Consider the following 20,718-nt stretch of genomic DNA (forward strand, 5'->3'; position numbering starts at 1 on the left):
TTGTCTGTCTGTCTGTTTGGAGCTCCAAGGTATGGCCCACCAGGGAGAAGCTGGATGCAGCCATGCTCCCCAGGGCTGGAGTGGATGTGGTGATGCCCCAACCCTCTGCTGGTAGATCAACTGGGTGGGGGGTTCGAGTCCACCTGGGCAGTCGGGGGTTCAAGTCCCCCTAGGTGGACAGGGGGTTCAAGTCCCCCTTAGGTGATCCCCGGAGAGTTCGAGTCCACCTGGGTGGTCAGGGGCCTGCCGGGGGGTTCGAGTCCCCTGGATGATGGCATAGTAAGAAATAAGACCATGTCTCCTGATCATGAAGATAAGGTTTTTACTCTACTTTTGCTTAACCATAATATGTTTGTTAAATATTTTCACATCATGCAATCAATTGATTTTTTTCAATAAAACATACGGTATCCATGTGAGGTAGGAGGCTGGAACTTTCTGTCAAAAGAAAAAGATTGCAGGGGCACCAGGATGGCTCAGTTGTTTGAACGTCCAACTCTTGATTTGGGCTCAGGTCATGATCTTGGGATTATTAGACTGAGTCGGGCATTGGGCTCCATGCTTGGTGTGGAGTCTCCTTGAGATTCTCTCTCTGCCTCTGCCCCTCCCCCGCCTACACTTTCTCATTCAAAAATAAATAAATAAAATATATATTTTTTTAAAAAAGAAGCTATTAGCACATTTATGACATACGTATACATTTTTATTTTGGTACAGACTTTTTTTTAAACAGACTTTATTTTTAAAAAGAGCCAAAATTGGGGTGCCTGGGGGCTCAGTGGGTTAAAGCCTCTGACTTCAGCTCAGGTCATGATCCCAGTGTTCTGGGATCCAGCCCCACATCAGGGCTCTCAGCTCAGCAGGGAGCCTGCTTCCTCCTCTCTCTCTGTCTGCTTCTCTGCCCACCTGTGATTTCTGTCTGTCAAGTAAATAAATAAAATCTTAAAAAAAAAACCAAAATTGATTCACAACAAAGTCATATAATTTGTTTCGCTAAGATACAGTTTTATCGTCAACTGTAATGATTCCTGTTTTTTTGTAACCCTTAAAAATGACCTCCTAAAGCAGTTTCCAGAGAGGATTCCAGATTCAAGGAATTAAATGTAAAGCCAGCTTTTTAATTGTAAAAGATCTTTTTAAATATATTTTGTTGTGTGCTTTGAGAAACACTTGCATTTGATTGTACTAATAATTAATACTCTAATAAAGTGTCATATCCTATGGGGCATATAATAAAAAAAATTGTTATAGACCAAATCATAATCAAATACCAGTCCAAAACTCCTATATAATGAAAAGATCACAAGATAGAGACTAAGACTATTTGGGCTCAAAGCTGACTTATATGTTGTATGGTCTACTTATTTAAACCTTCCAGTTTTCCACTTTTTCCTGTAAAGTAAAAACAATAGAATTCAATTTTATAAGGTGTGACCATGTGACAACACTTAAAATTTTTTACATCCTTTTAAAAACCATTATTTTTTATAATTCCTAACAACTTTTACTCAACAGAACAAGAAACCCCAATATAACTTTAAACATTAGGTGTACCAACTGTGTGCTAAGAGGGTCTTGGCAAGTATCTTCTTTCAAAATTATATTCCATGCTGTCCTATATGCCAGTAGGCAATACAGCTTTCTGAGTACCAATTGCTCATATACACGAGCCATTATACAACTCTGTAATTAGAAAGGCATGTTTTTAAGTTTGTTATAAAACAAGAAAGTTTCCGATGAATTGCTGCCCTTTTGTCCCCTAATATTCTTTGAAATGGTTGAGAGATCATCAGATTTGGATTTATTCTTTGAAATGGTTGAGAGATCATCAGATTTGGATTTAGAAAAAAGCAGATCCACACACTAGTTCTGTCTGACATTGGGCTACTTATTTAATGTTTTTGAATTTCATTTTCCTTCTTCTGTAAAACAGCAATAATCATAGTATACCTATCTTGCACAGGAGTTGTCTCACATGGGAGGTATGGGAAGTGCTTTAAAGTAATATAAAAATGTAAAGATCATGATAGAAATAAAATCTTTATATTGGGTCACTTATCACCTGAAATTGCATTCCTGTTTAATAACATTCTAATGGCATTTTTTACCTCTGTATCCCTGACTGTGTAGACGACAGGATTTAACATGGGAGTAACAAGAGTATAGAATACAGCTATGGCTTTATCCATGGGGAAAGTAGCTACTGGTCACAGATACATAAAAATACAGGGCAACAAGACAACTACAGTGATGTGGGAACCACAGGTAGAGAGGGCCTTTTTCCTCCCTGCAGAGCTGTGAGTCTTCAAGGAGCACAGGATGACCACATAGGATACCAGTAACATCACAAAGGTGACCACAGGGATTACCCCACCATTGGCAGCAACCAAGAGACCAATAAAGAAAGTGTCAGAGCAGGCGAGTTGTAACAGGGGGAAAATGTCACACGTGAAGTGATCCATGATATTGGGACCACAGAATGGGAGCCATAAATTAACCAGAATTCGTCCAATGGAGTGCAGAAAACCTATGGCCCATCACATGCCCCCAAGGAGGCAGCATATGTGGTGGTTCATGATGGACACATAGTGCAGGGGTATACAGATGACCACGTAGCAGTCATAAACCATGACCACAAGGAGGACAATCTCTGAAGCTCCTAGGAAATGTTCTATAAAGAGCTGTGTCATAGAGCCACTGCAGGAAACAGATTTTGAATCAGAGAGAGCAGCTAGCATTTTAGGGATGATGGAAGAGGAATAGCATGCATCTATGAAAGACAAGAAGGCCAGGAAGAAATACACTGGGGAGTCTAAAGCCTGGCTCTCAATGATAGTAGCCACAATTAGTAGGTAACCTGTGACAGTGACAATGTAGGTGATAAGTAACACCAGAAATAGAATTCTCTGCATTGGACGATCCTGGGTAAGTCCCATTAGAATGAATTTGGTCACATTCATCCTGTCTTCTTTCATTTCAATGCTGATGGTAGATTCTAGAGTACAGAATTAACCTGCAAAGACAGGATCTCCAAATTCAATTGATGAGAACTTTATATTTTGGATTTTTAGACAAGACCAAACATTTCAGTAGTAAAAGCTATTTTTTCATGGTGTGCCAAAGAGAAGAAACATCCGTTTTCTATTCTATAAAAAGAGTGAATTTTTGAACTAACTCAGCTGCTTACAAGTTTCGTCACCTGACAAATCGTCACTAAGGCTGTGCTAGAGGACATCCAGATACAGGGAACTAACTCACTGTATAATTAACCTGATTGTTTCTCAACTAATGAGAAATGTTAAGAACTGTTTATTAAATATTTTTTAAAAAACTATTTGTACAACTGTTGATTTAATATGCAGTTTAAGTGTAATTCAGTCTTTTTTTTAAATTTCTTTTCAGTGTAGCAGAATTCATTGTTTATGTACCACACCCAGTGTTCCATGTAATACGTGCCCTCCATAATACCCACCACCATGTCATCCAACCTCCCACCCCCATCCCTTCAAAACCCTCAGATTGTTTTTCAGACTCCATAGTCTCTCATGGTTTGTCTCCCCCTCCAGTTTCCCCCAACTCCCTTCTCCTCTCCAGCACCCAATGTCCTCCATGTTATTTCTTATGCTCCAAAAATAAATGAATTCATATGATAATTGATTCTTTCTGCTTGACTTAATTCACTCAGCATAATCGCCTCCAGTCCTGTCCATTTGCTACAAAAGTTGGGTATTCATCATTTCTGATGGAGGCATAATACTCCATAGTGTATGTGGACCACATCTTCCTTATCCATTCATCCGTTGACGGGCATCTTGGTCCTTTCCACAGTTTGGTGACTGTGGCCATTGCTGCTATGAATATTGGAGTACAAATGGCCCTTACTTTCACTACATCTGTATTTTTGGGTTAAATACCCAAAAGTGCAATTGCAGGGTCATAGGGAAGCTCTATTTTTAATTTCTTAAAGAGTTTCCACACTGTTTTCTGAAGTGGCTATACCAACATGCATTCCCACCAACAGTGTCAGATGGTTCCCCTTTCTCCACATCCTCTCCAACACATGTTGTTTACTATCTTGTTAATTTTGGCCATTCTAACTGGTGTAAGGTGGTATCTCAATGTGGTTTTGATTTGAATCTCCCAGATGGCTAGTGATGATGAACATTTTTTTAATATATCTGTTAGCCATTTGTATGTCTTCATTGGAGAAGTGTCTGTTCATATATTCTGCCCATTTTTTGATATGATTATCTGTTTTGTGTGTGTTGAGTTTAAGAAGTTCTTTATAGATCCTGGATATCTGCCTTTTGTCTATACTGTCATTTGTGAATATCTTCTTCCATTCCGTGGTTTGCCCCTTTGTTTTGTTGTCTGTTCACTGTGCTGTGCAGAATATTTTGATCTTGATGAAGTCCCAAAAATTCGTTTTTGCTTTTGTTTCCTTTGTATTTGGATACATATCTTGAAAAAAGTTCCTGTGGCTGATATCAAAGAGGTTACTGCCTATGATCTCCTCTAGGATTCTGATGGATTCCTGCCTCATGTTGAGGTCTTTTATGCATTCTGAGTTTATCTTTGTGTATGGTGTAAGACAATGGTCGAGTTTCATTCTTCTACATATAGCTGTCCAGTTTTCCCAGCACCATTTATTGAAGAGACTGTCTTTTTTCCACTGTATATTTTTTCCTGCTCTGTCGAAGATTATTTGGCCATAGAGCTGAGGGTCCGTATCTGGGCTCTCCACTCTGTTCCGCTGGTCTATGTCCCTGTTTTTATGCCAGTACCATGCTGTCTTGATGATCACAGCTTTGTAGTAAAGCTTGAAATCCCGCAACGTGATGCCCCCAGTTTTTTCTTTTTCAACAGTTCCTTAGCAATTTGGGGTCTCTTCTGATTCCATACAAATTTTAGGATTGTTTGCTCCAGCTCTTTGAAAAATGCCAGTGAAATTTTGATTGGAATGGCACTGAAAGTATAGATTGCTCTAGGCGGTATAGACATTTTAACAATGTTTATTTTTCCGATCCACGAGCATGGAATGGTCTTCCATCTTTTTGTATCTTCTTCAATGCCTTTTTTTTTTTTCATTTAAAACCATTCAAATAAGTTGCAGAGTAGTCCTGCATCTGTCTTGTTCACCTCTTTATCCCCAGCACTTGGTTCAGTCAGTGTCTGACCCATAGTGGTATTCAACAAGTGTTATATAAATAAATCAGTTGGAAGACTCCTTACTTATTTTTCCCGTGTTTACTTTTTTCCTCCTAACTCCCCAAATGAAAGTGTTTACTCTCTTACCTGGGAGAAAAAGTGGAATACACAGTTGGAACAGGAACTAGATGTATTCTTTCCACCCCTTCAGGTCTATTCTCAGTGTGTACATCCTGGGCGGCTGCTTTCTCTGGTGCCCTTCCACCAGATCTCTCTTACTTCTGGCCAACAGGTGGTACCAGCTGAATGCAAGACAGGTGGGAAAAAAGATATTTTTATTTACTGTATTTACTGTCCTGGTTCCCTCCTATAGTCTGTCAGCCAGTGGGTGACAAATGAGATAGAACACTTTGGGATGAAACTTCTGGTTTCCTGTGATCACTCTTTCCCCTTGTTCTCTCAAGGCTAACAGTGGTAATGGCTCCATCATCCCCTATTGGTTTCCTGTACCCCTACCTACACCCTGGTAAGTAGACATGATTAAACTCTTCTAAATCTGTCATTTTAAGTATGCTGTTTCAAGACTCCAATGGATACAGAAATTTTGTATTGTTTCCTTGTAGAAAAATAAAAATAAATGAGGAAATAGTTTTCTCTCTTTATAAATTTATTTTTTTGTTTTGCATTTTGTTTCATTTTTTTATTGAAATATAGTTGACACCCAATGTTACATTAGCTTCAGGTACACAGCATAGTAATCTGACACTCTATGCTATGCTCACTGCAAATGTAGATACCAACTATTACCATATAAGGCTATAAAAACATCATGGACTCCATTCCCTATGCACTATTATTCTTCCCCATGATGCATTCATTCCATAACTGGGAGCTTGTATTTATAAAACACTTAAATGTCTTCTGACATATAGCTACTAAATAAAGTTAACTTTTGTCGGGAAGAAATATTGTTAAGAAAGAAATGTAACATGAAGATTATTGGACATCTTCTGTTGAAGCCTATGTGTCATCTATGGCACTCTCTTTGGGATTAGATGATTCTATGGGATTTATGCCTTTAATTGTCTTGAGCTAATTTCCAGGCCTTTAAATTTATAAAACTGATAATAATGCTAACAATTCTGGTCCATAGAAATGCAAATGCTGTTTGGTAGAAAGTTGCTTGATTTCCCTGACCATTAGGGATCAAGCCAGTTTAGCATTCATTTGTAAATTAATTACACATTCCTGATTGAATAATGTAAGGATGGTATTTTGGAGTTTCCTTTAGGCTGAGTATAATCTTACCAGTTTCCTCAGTAATAAATGAACTAACTAAAACTTTTGTCATGTGTTCATTTTATATTTTTTGAGAGTTATGGTTTCACATTTTTAAAAATTATTTTGCCTTTGGGTAAGAGAAGAGAGACCATTATATTTAGGAGAGATAAACTAAATAAGTTAAATAGAAGACTTCTAAAGATCCAAATATTCTTGTCCTCTATGTTCTTTCACCATGGTTTTTTCCATTTTATTTTGTTGGAGGTTTGTTTCTGCTTAATCAATTTGTAAAAAATCTTTAAAAGTTTCTTTAAAGCCAAATAGAAACCAAATATGCTATTGTTTTTTTTTTTCTTATTAGCTTCCCAATTCTAATCCCAGTTAGACTTTGCTACTATGAGTATCCTTTTCAACCACAATGAAACCAACCTGCCAAACAAGATTTATCAATATGGTTCTGGTGTTTGAGTGTGTGTGTGTGTGTGTGTGTGTGTGTGTGTGTGTGTGTGTGATGTAGGGGACGATATTTAATGCAATATAATTTTATGGCTTATTTAGCCATTCACTTATAAATTCACCTCAAAATACTCATAATCTACTATATACCTAACACTCTATGGGGGGAAAAAAGGGCAGATAAAGTCTCTACTTTCCTAAAGCTTATATTCTAGTAAGTAGAGACAGAAAATAGCAAATAGAAAAGGAATTATACATTACGTCAAATTACAATACTTGCTAGGAGAACTATAAAGCAGGGTAAATGATACATGGTCCCTGAGTAGGATTATTTTCTGTAAGGTAATCAGAGAAGACTTCTTTGAGAAGGGATGGCAAAAGCCAAACTTGAATGAATGTGGAAAGACCCACAAAGATATCCAAGGAAAGAAGTTTCCAGATAGAGAGAGCAGCAATTGAAAAGTCCTTGAGGAGGGAGCATGGTTGGTACCACTGATCAAAAGAAGCTAGCTTAACAGTATTGGAATGAATAAAGAGTGGATGATGACATATCTTGCAGGGCCTTGCAGATCATTGTAAGAGGATAATTCTGGCTTCTGTCCAGAGAATGGTTCATAAAGGAGCAAGAGTAGAAGCAGACTAGTTAGGAGGTTATTGCTACCATTTAACCAAAAAAATGATGGTGGTTTGGACTGTGGTGGTAGGGGTAGAGGTGGGTATATTATGAAGGTAGATACAGTAGATTTTGCTGAGGGACTTGACATTGATGTAAGGAGAGAAAAAAGTAAACATTATTCCAAAGATTTTTGGACAACATCACCTAAAGACAGAATCTTCCATGACATAGTATAGAATGCACGATTAAGAATTAATTCCATGTAACAGGGACATCCAAGACTGCCACACCCTTGCATGCAAAGGGCTCCACATCTAAGAATTCACCATTGACATGTGGATATCAAATATTTATATATTTATTATAGCAGTGCTTTGAGAGATGGCAGTGAAGGGTCTTGTAGAGGAGTAAATGTATCATGACAATTTTCTGCTATCTGGAAGTAAAGTGTCTTGAGGACAAAACACACTTCTCTAGTTTGCACAACGTGACCATATGGACAAGAGGCCACCATGGGAGAATCTGATGCCATGGGTACCTCAAGAAGCAGTTGTGAAAATGGGTAAAGCAGAGAAGTCAAAATCTGATGTAGATGCTTTGGGTTTGCTTTCTGCTTGTTGGGCCATCAATTCCTTCTCTTTTGTTGTTGTTTTACAAAAGTAATTGTTTCAGGGTGAGGTGCTTCACCCATAAAAAATGCAATCTCAGGACCTTTGCTGGAATTTCTGGTAAAAAAAAAAATCCCATCTTTCCTCATCAAAATGTATTTATTTATTTATTTGCTTTAGGTATTTTTTTATACTGCAGGGCAACCCAGAGGCCCAAAGGACATTTAGGGCATAAGACATTGCTAAATTCCTTTACTGAATTCTACCTTGTTCAAACACCATCATTCTACCTTGGGATCCTCTTTTTCTGAATCATGGGCTGAAGGAAAGATAGGGTGACAGCTCTCTGTAGAATCCCACAGAACCTTTGTAACTGGCTGTCACCTGCGAAGGTCCAACAGAACCCCACCGCTGTCCAGCTATTTGAAGTAACTGGTAGGAAAATTGCCCTAACACTAACTATCCTTGTTGTCTCTAACACCCTGGTGATGATTCTGTCATGAATCCTGAGGTACTTACTTGTCTGTACAACAAACCTCCAACCTGAACATAGAGATGAGGGGAACTAAAAATAGTTCCCTTCACCATTGAAATCACAAAAACATTTTATGAGAGTTCCCTTGGATCTTTGAGAAAGTCATTTTATAATTTTTTCCCTGACCCATCAACAATGAATTCAAGACTTCTTTTCCTTTCTCCTATTCCAATACATGGAGTGATTCCTTTTCCCCTTTCTTCATGACTACTTTCTAAAGTCAATCTCCATCCAATTTACTTTGAAGCCTTCCCCATTTGCAGATAAGGTTTAATTACAAAAACTTTTGTCCTTAACAATGGATCTTTTATGTGAGTGCAAATAAATGTTTCTCAAATATCCTCAGTTATTCTCTGACAAACATCCTCTTTGAGACTTAAATATTTATTTTGGTACCCCTTACTATGTGAAATTCTGGGAATCTTTGGTGGCACAGGATAACATTTTGTCTTCCATTGGCAGAAATTTTTCACATACCTGTGAAGTTCATTGTATTCTTTTATCATTAGCCTCTATCAACTAAAGTAATACTTCCTGACATTAATTTGATGGGAATTATAAGCTCAAGTACTGAAAGAGCATCACATGATAGTGCTCAGTTATGAGATTATGATATGGTCATAGTGGTAGGTGTACATCACACATATCAAGTAGGTTATCTTCAAAACTGAAAATATAATTTTTAAAACATTCTTATATATATATATATAAAACCAAAAGACCAAACTTGAAAAGTGAAGAAACATATTTTCTAATCCTGGATTTTCCCAAGGAATCTGAATTTTTACTTTGCAGAAACTATTAAGAACTAAGAAAAAAAAATGTGTTTTTTCCTTATACCCAAACAAACGTGGCAGCCAAGGAAACAAAGCTACAGTAGGTCAATGATATAGAGATACTCTGAAACTTCTTTTTTTTTTTTTTTCCCCATCAAATGTTCATATACCCACAAGTGATTTTCAAAAAACGAGAAGCCAATGGTGCTTTCTCCAGCTTGGATAAAGTCCCCACTTTCCTTTTACTTTTTCTTGGTCTTCACTGTGCATGATTTTCTAGTCTCCTTTGTACCCTTTATCCTCTCTTCTGCATATTCCTGCTGCCAAACACTCACACTGCATCTCCCTTCTCCCTTGTGAAGAACAATGGGAAGGAACCCACCAGAAGGCAGCTGATGCCCGATCCACCCATCACTGCCAAGTATGAGACTCTTTTACTCTCACCCTTCACAGAACGTTTAGAAGTTCTCCAGTGACAGTCCAGGTTTTCACTGAGATTTCTAGCTTTGATTGGAGTTTGAGGTCCATCCATGTAGATTCCCCAGTGAGGAAGGCTCAGGTAAAGATTCCAGAGCAGAATTTTCTCAGAATACCTTCTCCAAATCCCACATTCTCAAGATGGCAACCTCCGGTCTCTAAATTCCAGTTCCATATGGATTAGCTCTTATGACCACATTCAGAAACAGTAGAATAAAATCTAGAAAAAGAATTGGTATGTGCACACACACAACCATTCTTTCACTAGTAAGTACTTTCTTTTCTGAAAACAAATTTGTATAGGAAGCTAACTCATTGTGTGAATATGACCAGTTATCAATAGCATTCAAGTAAGGGCCCTCATAGGTTTCTCAAGATGGTTATGGATTATAGGTAATCCTTTTCTCATGCAGCACTCTCAGAATAACGGAATATAAGTACATATGTGTTAATATTTATTAATATTAATACAATTAAATATACAAAATATTAGTGTAATTAAAATTTATTATTTCTTTTTTTCCACAGGGGGAATATTTTATCTTTCCTGTCCAAGAACCAAAACCAAGCTAGGAAAATACCAAGTTAAGGAAATATACAATAGAATCCCTGAATATCATGTATCAACAGAATCATACTTAGCTACACCATAACTTTTTCATGGCATTTTTCACTTCCACATTCCTCAGTGTATAGATCAGAGGGTTGAGCAAGGGTGTCCCAATTGTGTAAAACACAGCCACCATCTTGTCTATTGGAAACGTGGTTGCTGGGCGTGTGTATATGAATATACATGGACCAAAAAATAAGACAACCACAATAAAATGGGAGGTGCAGGTGGAAAGAGCTTTTCGCCTTCCTTCTGCACTGTGGTTTCTCAGAGAGTACAAGATGAGAACGTAGGAGATAAGTAGAATTACGAAACTCACCATGCATATGGCTCCACTGTTGGAAACAACTAACAAGTTTATTGTATAAGTGTCCATGCAGGCAAGTTTCAACAAAGGCTGCAAGTCACAGAAATAGTGGTCAATCACATTGGGGCCACAGAAAGGCAATTGCAAAACCAGGAAAAGTTGTGCTGAAGAGTGGATACAGGATCCCACCCAGCTAAGAATCACCAGCACATAGCAGACATGGCGGCTCATGATGGTTGTGTATCGCAAGGGCTTACAAATGGCTACATAGCGATCAAAAGCCATGAGGATGAGCACAAAGATTTCCATGCACCCAAAGAAGTGGGCTGCAAAAACTTGAGTCATGCACCCATTGTAGGAAATGGTCTTCTTCTGAGAAAGGGCATCCACAATCAATCTGGGAGCTGTGGTTGTAGAGAAGCAGGCATCAGCAAAGGACAGATAGAATAGGAAGAAGTACATGGGACTCCCAAGGGTCCTGCTTGTTTTAATAGTCAGTACGATGAGAAAGTTCCCCAACAGTGTGGCAAGGTAAAACATCAAGAAGACTGCAAATATTGCTTTCTGCTTTCCTGCATCCTGTGTCAACCCAAACAGAATGAATTCAGTCACACTGCTATTCACCATACTAGTGGCTGCAAGGTAAGGTTCACTTGACAAGGGTTTAATCTGCAAAGAGAAGAAAAGATGTGACATCATGGGAAGACTAGTGGGCTGACCAAGGAATTCCTTCTTTTTGTTCCATGTTATGTTACCTCCAGCTGCCTTTAATCCTCTATGAATTCCTGTAAATCTGCAGAAGTCCAAGCCTTTCCCAGATTCATCTATAGATTCAGAAACTAACTGCATTGCAAGAAAACCTTTGCATTTGAAGAATAAAATTTATTTTTTTTTAATTTTGATTCCTACCAAGATTGAACATGGAAGAACTTGTACTTTTCTTGGCCAAGTGACTTAACTGCCTTGAAATGTATCTTTCATATGAAAAACGGAGTCAAATACTGGTCCTACCTTACCCTAAGTTTCCCCATGGTTAAAAAAATATTACATGACATATACACACATGTAATTCATGTATTATGTTTTTTTCTTTTTTTTATCAATGTGCTTTGAAATCTGAAAAACACCATTCCAATATAGTTAACCACTGATATTGTTGGAGAATCCTTCCTGAAGAAAATATTCTTACTTCAGTTCACTCATGTGTGGGTTCTTGACTCCTTCATCTCTGACCCTGTCAGTATCTTGGATGAAACATGCTTTACAAAAATCTATTTTGACAATCTTTTGCTTACATCTCTTGTGTTCAATGTCAACTTTACTGATGTTTGTTATTTAACAAATGTCTATAGAGCTTTGAGGTTGTCAAAACTGAAGAAAATTCATGTTTACCCTCTTCAGTATACTCTTAAACTGAACTCAAGAACATGGAGAATCTCTGCATCTGAATTCAATGTGGTATAAAATTCCTAACAATGCCTATAATCTAATATAGTCTATCATCTAATCTAGTGTTTTGACTTCTATATGTTTCTTTTTACCCTGAATTCCCCAGGATAATTCTTCTAGAAATATCATTTGAAAAATATTTCATAATTCTAATCTAGTATGCTCTGATTGTTCTATTTCATTTTCTTGCTCTTAGCATATGTAGTTTCTCATTGAACTTGTATATTATTTTCTGTTCTGATTTTTATTTGAAATTATTATACAGTTCTTCTCATATTACTATACTTCTCATAGTTTGTTTATTTAATTATGTGACATTATATAAATTTTTCTAAATGACATTTATTTGAACCTTATCCATCGGGATATTGCTATTGCTTCCAATTTATACTCTCACAAGTAACAATTTTGAATAATTGATATATGATAACATGATATTGCCCCACACTCTAGAGATTATCATTGCTATTGATAATTACTAATTTTTTTCAGTATTTTGTTTCCATCTATTAGCTATTTTTTATTGCAGACTAATTCATGACTATCATTAATTCTTCCAAGTATACAGAAGAATAAGAGAAGAAAATTAAAATCTGTCTCCAAATTATTGAGTCTATCATCCTACTCTACAGATATAACCCCTTTTGGTTTTTGATATGCCCTTTTAGAAACATTCTATCAGTATCCTTGCATGTGTATCTCTACAGCTGTTTTCTATATACAAGTATGGCCAATATTTCAAGGTTGATGATTTTGTAGAAAAGCTGATGAACATCCAGACAAACAGAACAATTACTTCGTGACATTATCTTATTTTCTCACTTGGTTAAGATTTTGGAAAAAATGTATTTTATTATGTGCATATACTTTTTATCACAAACAACGTTTTACATTTTTACTATATTTTGTAAAAAAAATACTGCTATTCTGAGAATTTTTCATCTTTTGTCAGTTTATATTTTACAGTCTTGATATTTTATCTGGAATAGGTCTTAATCTAGCAAAATAATTACATTCTTGGCCAAGAACACAGTTTCTAGAATCAGATGCCTTGAGTTCAAATATCATCTCTAATATTAACTGCCTTGAAAAAGCAATTTTAAACATAATCATGGTACCTTTCCAGATAAAATGAGAAAGAAAAAATCTGGCTCAAAAGAAGTAAGTAATAAGTAAGATATTTAGAGTCATGCATATGTAAGAACTTAATTACATAATATTGCATAATAGTTGCATAATAAGTAAGTACTATGTAAGTCTCAGGCTCTGCCTCTTTTACTATTAAAATTGTACCTTTTCTCATTTTCTGTGACGTCTTTCTTTTCATATAGTCCAAGTCGTCAATTTCTCCATTTTAATTTAGTCTCTTTTCAACACATTTTAAAATTGTACTATCTATGCTTTTCTCTCATAATTTTATAATTAACTTATATTTAAATATTGAATCACAATTATATCACAATGAAGTTATTGTAAAGAACAGACAAAATGCTCCCCTGATTGAAATTCTCTAATATGAGTTTTAAAATCAATGTAGATGGAATTATTCATTATGTAAGGCACTTTGTGATTGGTATTAGAAAAATACAAACCATCTGCTTGAGAAGAATACAAATTCCCAAAGGATAGATTGGTAGTAAAAAATTCATAATTATGTTAACTTTAACTGAAGAAAGACAGGTTCTAAACCAGATTCCCTGAGATGCAGGTATTGTAAAGAAGAGCAGAGAGGTATGTGAGCTCCTCTGTTAGCACCTAGTACATGGAGGCTGAAGCCAGACAGCCTAGATTCATACCCCACCCAACTGCCCACTATGGTGCAACGTTTAACAAGTCCCTTGATATCTCTGTGCTTCGCTTTCTTCACCTGCAAACATTAAGATTGAAATAACCTACTCTGTAGTGTTTCTATGGAAGCTAAATAATTCAGTATGCACAAAGCATGGGAGATGCAGGTCTGTACTCCCTGCAATTGAAATGGTTACTTGAACTATGATTATTAGTATCAATTTTCCATTATGATTATTAATATTGACTTTCAAAGTTGTTAATCTACCTTGCTCATTTACCTGTAATAGAGCTGCACAACAGTTTTACACACAAATTTCCTTTCCTGCCTGGCTGAAATCATATTGTTACCATTGAACATGCCAATTGGCTCATGGTGATAAGAACCTGGTAATGATGTCTCCAAATGCCTTGAATAAATACAAAAAAAAAAAAAAACAGAGAAAAAGCACATAACAGCTTCATTATGTGGGGTCCATGATGAGAAGAAAGTAGAAATAAAATAGGCCTTTGGTGTAAAGAGTTTGTGATCCAAATATATGATATGAAAAACAGAAGGAAAGAGTATTTGAGATGAAAAAAATCAAATCTAAGTATTAGTAGAGATGATAAACCAAAGAAGTCAATATAAACCTCTAGACATATTCTAAAGTCATAGTGGAAGAACTTGGAAAATCAAGTTTTCCTCCAGCCAAAGGCCATGAAAGCCAGATTATGAAGTTTGAATATACTCTTGTGGTTAAATATAAAATTTGGAGACATACAGAATATGGGAGCTGATTTTATTAAGATTTATTCAGTACCTAAGAACAAAATTACTCATTTTTTTTCAAAGATTTGATTTATTTATTTGACACACAGAGAAAGAGAGAGAGAGAGCTCAAGTAGAGGGAACAGCAGGCAGAAAGGAAGAAGCCCCACACAGGGCTGAATTCCAGGAGCCTGAGTGTAAAACCTGACCAAAAGGCAGCCACTTAACATCCTGAGTCACTCAAGTGCCCCGTAAAATCATTAAGTTGTTTAATAAAATTTAGTCGGGGCACCTGGGTGGCTCAGTGGGTTAAAGCCTCTGCCTTCGGCACAGGTCATGATCTCAGGGTCCTGGGATCGAGCCCCACATCGGGCTCTCTGCTCAGCCGGGAGCCTGCTTCCCCTCTGTCTCTGCCTGCCTCTCTGCCTACTTGTGATCTCTCTCTCTGTGTCAAATAAATAAACAAAATCTTTAAAAAAAATAAAATTTAGTCATTTTTTTTTCCTAAATGTAGTCCCATTGGACTTTGAGCTTATCTGTAATGAAGTGCCTACGTCCTTCAAGATGTATGAGTTGCACTGAAGACATCCATCTTTGTATCCCCTGAACTGAGAAACTCAGGGGAAACCATACAAGTGCATTTGCTGTATTCCCAACAAAATGAATCTGTGGTGGCTTCAGAATTGTCACATCCCCTCATAGTGAAGGACCAGAAGTGCTCACTCTCAGCTGTCTCTGGGGCGGGATGGGTATCAAACATCCACAGCAGCCCTCAGTGTTAATAACAATCATTCTATTGTAGCTTTTGTCTTTTTTTTTATTGTTGTTTCTGTCGAGACTCTTGTTTTTAAAGCAGTGTTGGATTCACTGTAAAGCCTAAGAAGGTACAGAGTCCTTATATAGTCCCTGCCCCCACACAGATATCACTCTGTGCCATTATCAGCATCTCCCACCAAAATGGCACATTTGTCACAACTGATCATTTAACCGTGACACATCACCACCACCCAGAGGCCAGAGTTTACCCCAGGGTTCACTCTTGGTGTGATACATTCTGTGGAATTGGAAAAATATTAGTGACCTGCCTCCATCATTATAATATCATAGAGTATTTTCACTGCCCTAAAAGCAGGGTCATCTCAGATTCCCAAAACACAGAAAATAATAATTCTTTTCACACAATGTCTAGTATTTGTTAAATTCTAAATAAAATCTCTTGCATTGTTTTGTGTAAGAAAAAAAGAACACATTGAGAAATCTATGTGAGTTTTCGTTGCGAGCAACATTAGTTCATAGACACCACAAAAGCAGGTTGGTATTTCATAAACGTGAGTATTATAAATGGCAAATTCTAGAATTCATTAAGTTGGTTTTCTAAATTTCTAAACAGAAAGAAAAGACACAATGTTAGATATTCCCTCTTCTCCTCCTTCTCTACTCTCTCTATGTCTTTTCACCTCCTTGCTATAGCTTGAAAAGGAAAAGTAATCATTTAAAAAATTTGATGGATCATAAATAAGATAAAATAGCTACTGTGATTTTCAATTGCAATGGCTAAAACACTCACCATGACTTCCATGGCCCTCAAACACTGTGCCAGGATCTTCCTTATCACCTTTCCTAACAGTGCCTCTGGGCATGCATACTCCAGTCACACCTGAAACTTGTTGTCCCCCATAAATATGCCCACACCATTTCATTCACCAAATTTTCAATATTTCTTAGTGCTTAAATGATCTCCCTCTGAAACAAACTCCACTCTCCTTTGTTACAGTGCACAGAGTACCAGCTTCTGATACAGTCTCTTCAAAAAGATTTCCATGTTTTCCCAAACCACTTTTTTACTAAGGACCTTCCACTGGTAAAATGTATGTGTGTGTGTGTATGTGTGTAATGAATCATGCAACCTTTAATTTTAGCCTTATTTGTTTTTGCTTTCATATCATTTTTCATTTGATTTTCTATCTTGTAAGGCAAGTTCACACTGTTCTATTTTGTGCAGTTGAGACTAAGCTGACAGGTAGTTTAGCAGAGAGCAGTCAAAAAAAAAAACCAAGTACCAGATCTGTAGCTTTTGTGCTCCATGGCAACTTATCCCTCTTGTACACTCCACCCTCCAATGCCCTGCAAATCTTCAGACTACAACCATAATGGTGGAGCCAGTATAAAGCCAGAAACCATAAATAGGTAAGGAAGAAAACCATTAGCATGTCAAGTACATGTCTTGACTATCAAATGGATGGAAAATTCAGGATGTGTCAAAAAATAGACCATAATTTATATTTATATTTAAATATAAAGCCCAGTGCAAAGCTGGGCAAAGAATCTTGCTAAAGAGTGCTTCCTCCTAGGACTTTGCTAGAGAGTTTGCTTCTCATTCATCCTCTCCATATATCATCCCTTAATCCAAAACCAGAAAGAGAATATAATTCATAGGTGACAGTGGGTTTGGGCAGTCAACAGTATCATTAATATCAGAACAACCAGGATCATTGTATCATAGAATCATGGTATCAACAGTATCTCTGCATGCCAAATGCATGTGGTCAGTACACCTTCAACCTTGCAAATAAGAAATCCACCAACAGAGAAGACTATACCTCAGGCCCTTCAAAGGACCCCACTTTCAGTAAGAATTACTCCTGAGACAGTGCTGCATCAAGCAGAGGCCACTGAAAGCTGGGAACCCTGACACATCAGAATCTTCTCATCACTGAGAGAAATGTATTTCTGGAACTTCATGCTTCTCAGGAGACAGAACTAAATAATGGCAATGACCAGAAATACCCAGTCCCTAATGAAAGGCAAGAAAAAATACATACTTTAGTTGGGCTTGAAAACTTACCTTATTTCTTATTTCTTATACAGAAAGAGATGAGGTCTGAGAGAAAGCTCATAGTTTTTGCTCTTGCAATTCTGATTTATTTTGAAGATGAATCGTGTGCAGTATGTTTGCAACATGTAAACTGTACCTCAGGTACATCTACTCAGCTTTCCACTGCAGGATCTGTGGGGAGAGAAGATACTTCACAGTAGCCAGTCTTTCCTAGAAGCCTTGAGTTAGACTTTTCTGAAGGGTCTGTAATATCAGCAGAAAGTTTGTTACTGCTACTCTTAGAACTTTATAGCATAAAAAGGAAATATCCCCACCATTCTATGATAGAAACATCTCTGTATTACCTGCTGTATTACCCCAGAAAAATTCCCTGGCAGAACACATGGATGAAACATTTATTTTCTCCATCAGATAGTTATAGAGACTTCAGAGAGGTTCACAAATACCCAGTCTCTGGAGGGATAAAGGACTATGTCCCTCCCAACCAACCCCAAAGGATATGCTCTATAAACTACTTAGCTCAGGCAATGCATAATCACAGCAAACCATGGTGCCAAGGAATCCTGGACAAATCTGTCAACAGGTAGATTCTGTCCTCAGAGTCCTTTTCCCCTCTTAGTCTCCCAAAGGGACACTGCTCATTTCAGTTACCAACTGCTCCACTCATGTCCATGCTCTGAGGAAAAAGAACACCTTTAAAATCACTCTGAAGTATAGACTACTAAAAGGTCCCAAAGACCATGCTCTTTATGTGCAGTCTTTTCTAAATAAACACAGAGCTCTTAACCTTAGTATGTTTCAATGAAGGGGACAACATTCAATTCTAGTTTCATGATTTATGTCTCTGTGACTTTAGGCAAGTTTCTTAACTTCTCTCAGCTTCCTATTCTAGAAAATATTGCTGTAGATATAATAATTATTATCCATCTTAATAGTACTATAAATATAAATTATTACAGTGGAAATTGTATGTTCTAAAATATTTTGAAGTCATTAAGTCAGTAAATAAGGAAAGAAGGTAAATAAAGTGGAAATGAAAATTCTTTTATACTTTTTTCTATTTTAGTTATAGTTTAAGTACAATAAAATCCACCTTATTTTTTGATTGAACAATTGTATAGATTACTCAATGCTTGCCTTGACTGGTGTATTCTCAAACCTTTCAACTGTTTCACCCATTATCCACTTTGATGCCCTGCACCAAGTCTTATCTCTCCTCTGATCAATGCTCTCCAGCAGTACTCCATTATTGCTCTGATCAAAAATGAAGTCATTAAATGTAACCTACAAAGATCTGCATGATCTGTACTTACCAACACCTCTCTGATCTCATCTAACACTCTTTGTGTTCCCATCTCACTGGATTCAAAACCTCCAACACATTTCTGCCATATATATCCACATGGATGACATACTCCCCTTTTTCAACTATCTATTCAAATGTGATATCCTCCATGAAGACTACTCTGACCATGTCTATAAAACTGCAGACTGGAGAGAGAGTTAAGATGGTGGAGGAGTAGGGGACCCCTAATTTCATCTGGTCCCTGGAAATAAGCTAGATAGCTACCAAATCATTCTGAACACCTGCAAAATCACCTGGAGACCTGAGAAAAGAATTGTTACAATTCTACAAATGGAAAAGTGACAGCGTTTTACAGGGTAGGAGCTGCAGAGACATGAATCCAAGGCAATCTATGGGAAGATAAACCCTGGGAGGAGGGAGCCTCTGTAAGCTGGGTGCTGGAAAATGGTATAAGCAAAGAGCACAAAATTAAAACCTTTAGAAGTTTGCCGGAAAGGTGTTCAGGGGATGAAGTGGGGCAGAATCCCAGGTGGGACACTGTGGTCTCAGGATCACGAGGGTCACAAAAAGAATGGGGGTGCCTTACTGTTGCAGAGTTCCCAGGTAGTGGCAAACAATGAGTCCAGGCACCAGCTTTCTGCTCAGTGTTGCCATAAACTGAAAACTGCAGCACATTCTGGTGACCAGTCTCCTGTCAGGGGCCCAGCAAGTGGGAGAACCAGGGAGAGATTTCCCCTCCCCCCTCCCTGGGAGCAACAGCACTGGTGCCTCCTGCAAGAGTCCATAATCTTTGGACACTAGAAATGGTGTTGTGTGCCTGAGATAGAAATTCTTGGTTACAGACTAGGTGAACACACAGAGTGTGGACTGGAACCAGAAAGACCATAATTATTGAGTCCTCTTCTCTGAGGGCTCACTAAAGGGTGAAAAGCATGAACTTTCCTCTCCAGGGCTGGAGATCAGGCTGCTGCCATTTTCATTCTCATCTTCTACAGCACTGGGGAAAGCCTTCATGGAACAAAACCCACATAGAGCAATCTGGTGCCACTTAAACTGAGCCCAACCCCCTGGCAAAGCTGGTGCAATTCCACCCTGGACAAAGACACCTGAGAGTCAGCATAACATGACCCTCCCCCAGAAGACCAGGAGGAATAACCAGCTAATATCAAGTTTATTGATCAACAAGAACTGCAAAAACCCAGTGCTAGGGGAAAATGTATATAGGATTTGTGGATTTTTCTCATGATTCTTTATTCTTTTGATTTATTTTTTTTTCTTTTCAAATAATTTATTGTTTTATCAGCACTTTTTTAAAGTATTTTTCAATGTTCCTTTCCTTAGGTACGTTTATCCTTTCCTTGTATTTAATTTTATTTTGTATATATGTAAATTTTTCTTTCTAGACAATTTGGGGATCTAGTTTCTTCTAACAAACAGACCAAAATACACCCAGGATCTAGTGTATTGCTTTGTTCTGTTCAACTATTTCATTCTATTTTTTTTCTCTCTTTTCCTCTCTCTCTATGTTTCTCTCTCTTTCATTTCCAGTTTCTGTCTCTTCTGATTAGTTAGTGTACATTTTTCTGAGGTTATGTTATTTTAGTATTTTGTTCTTTGATTCATCCATTCTTCTCTGGACAGAATGACAAAATGGAAGAACTCACCCAAGAAAAGAGAACAAGAGGAAATAATGGCACAGTAACCAGATCAGTATGGACATAAGTAGGATGTTGGAAGTAGGGCTCAGAATAATGATTACAAAGATACTAGCTGG

At 37.4% G+C, this 20,718-nt stretch overlaps 1 protein-coding gene and 1 pseudogene across 2 annotated transcripts; both read right to left on the bottom strand.

The window, feature by feature from the left end:
* Positions 1 to 2,051: 2,051 nt before the first annotated feature.
* LOC308350281 (olfactory receptor 4C46-like) lies at positions 2,052 to 2,975 on the bottom strand (annotated as a pseudogene). Its single transcript has one exon. The product of its transcript is annotated as an olfactory receptor 4C46-like (transcript).
* Positions 2,976 to 10,535: 7,560 nt separating this feature from the next.
* Positions 10,536 to 11,441, bottom strand: LOC308350294 (olfactory receptor 4C11-like; the record flags this gene model as incomplete). The annotated part of the gene is made up of 1 exon (XM_080815430.1): positions 10,536 to 11,441. One exon carries the CDS (start codon positions 11,439 to 11,441, stop codon positions 10,536 to 10,538), a length of 906 nt encoding a protein of 301 aa, XP_080671556.1.
* Positions 11,442 to 20,718: the final 9,277 nt, after the last annotated feature.

The sequence above is a fragment of the Martes martes genome (genome assembly GCF_963455335.1).
Source record: "Martes martes genome assembly, chromosome: 10".
NCBI lineage: Eukaryota > Metazoa > Chordata > Mammalia > Carnivora > Mustelidae > Martes > Martes martes.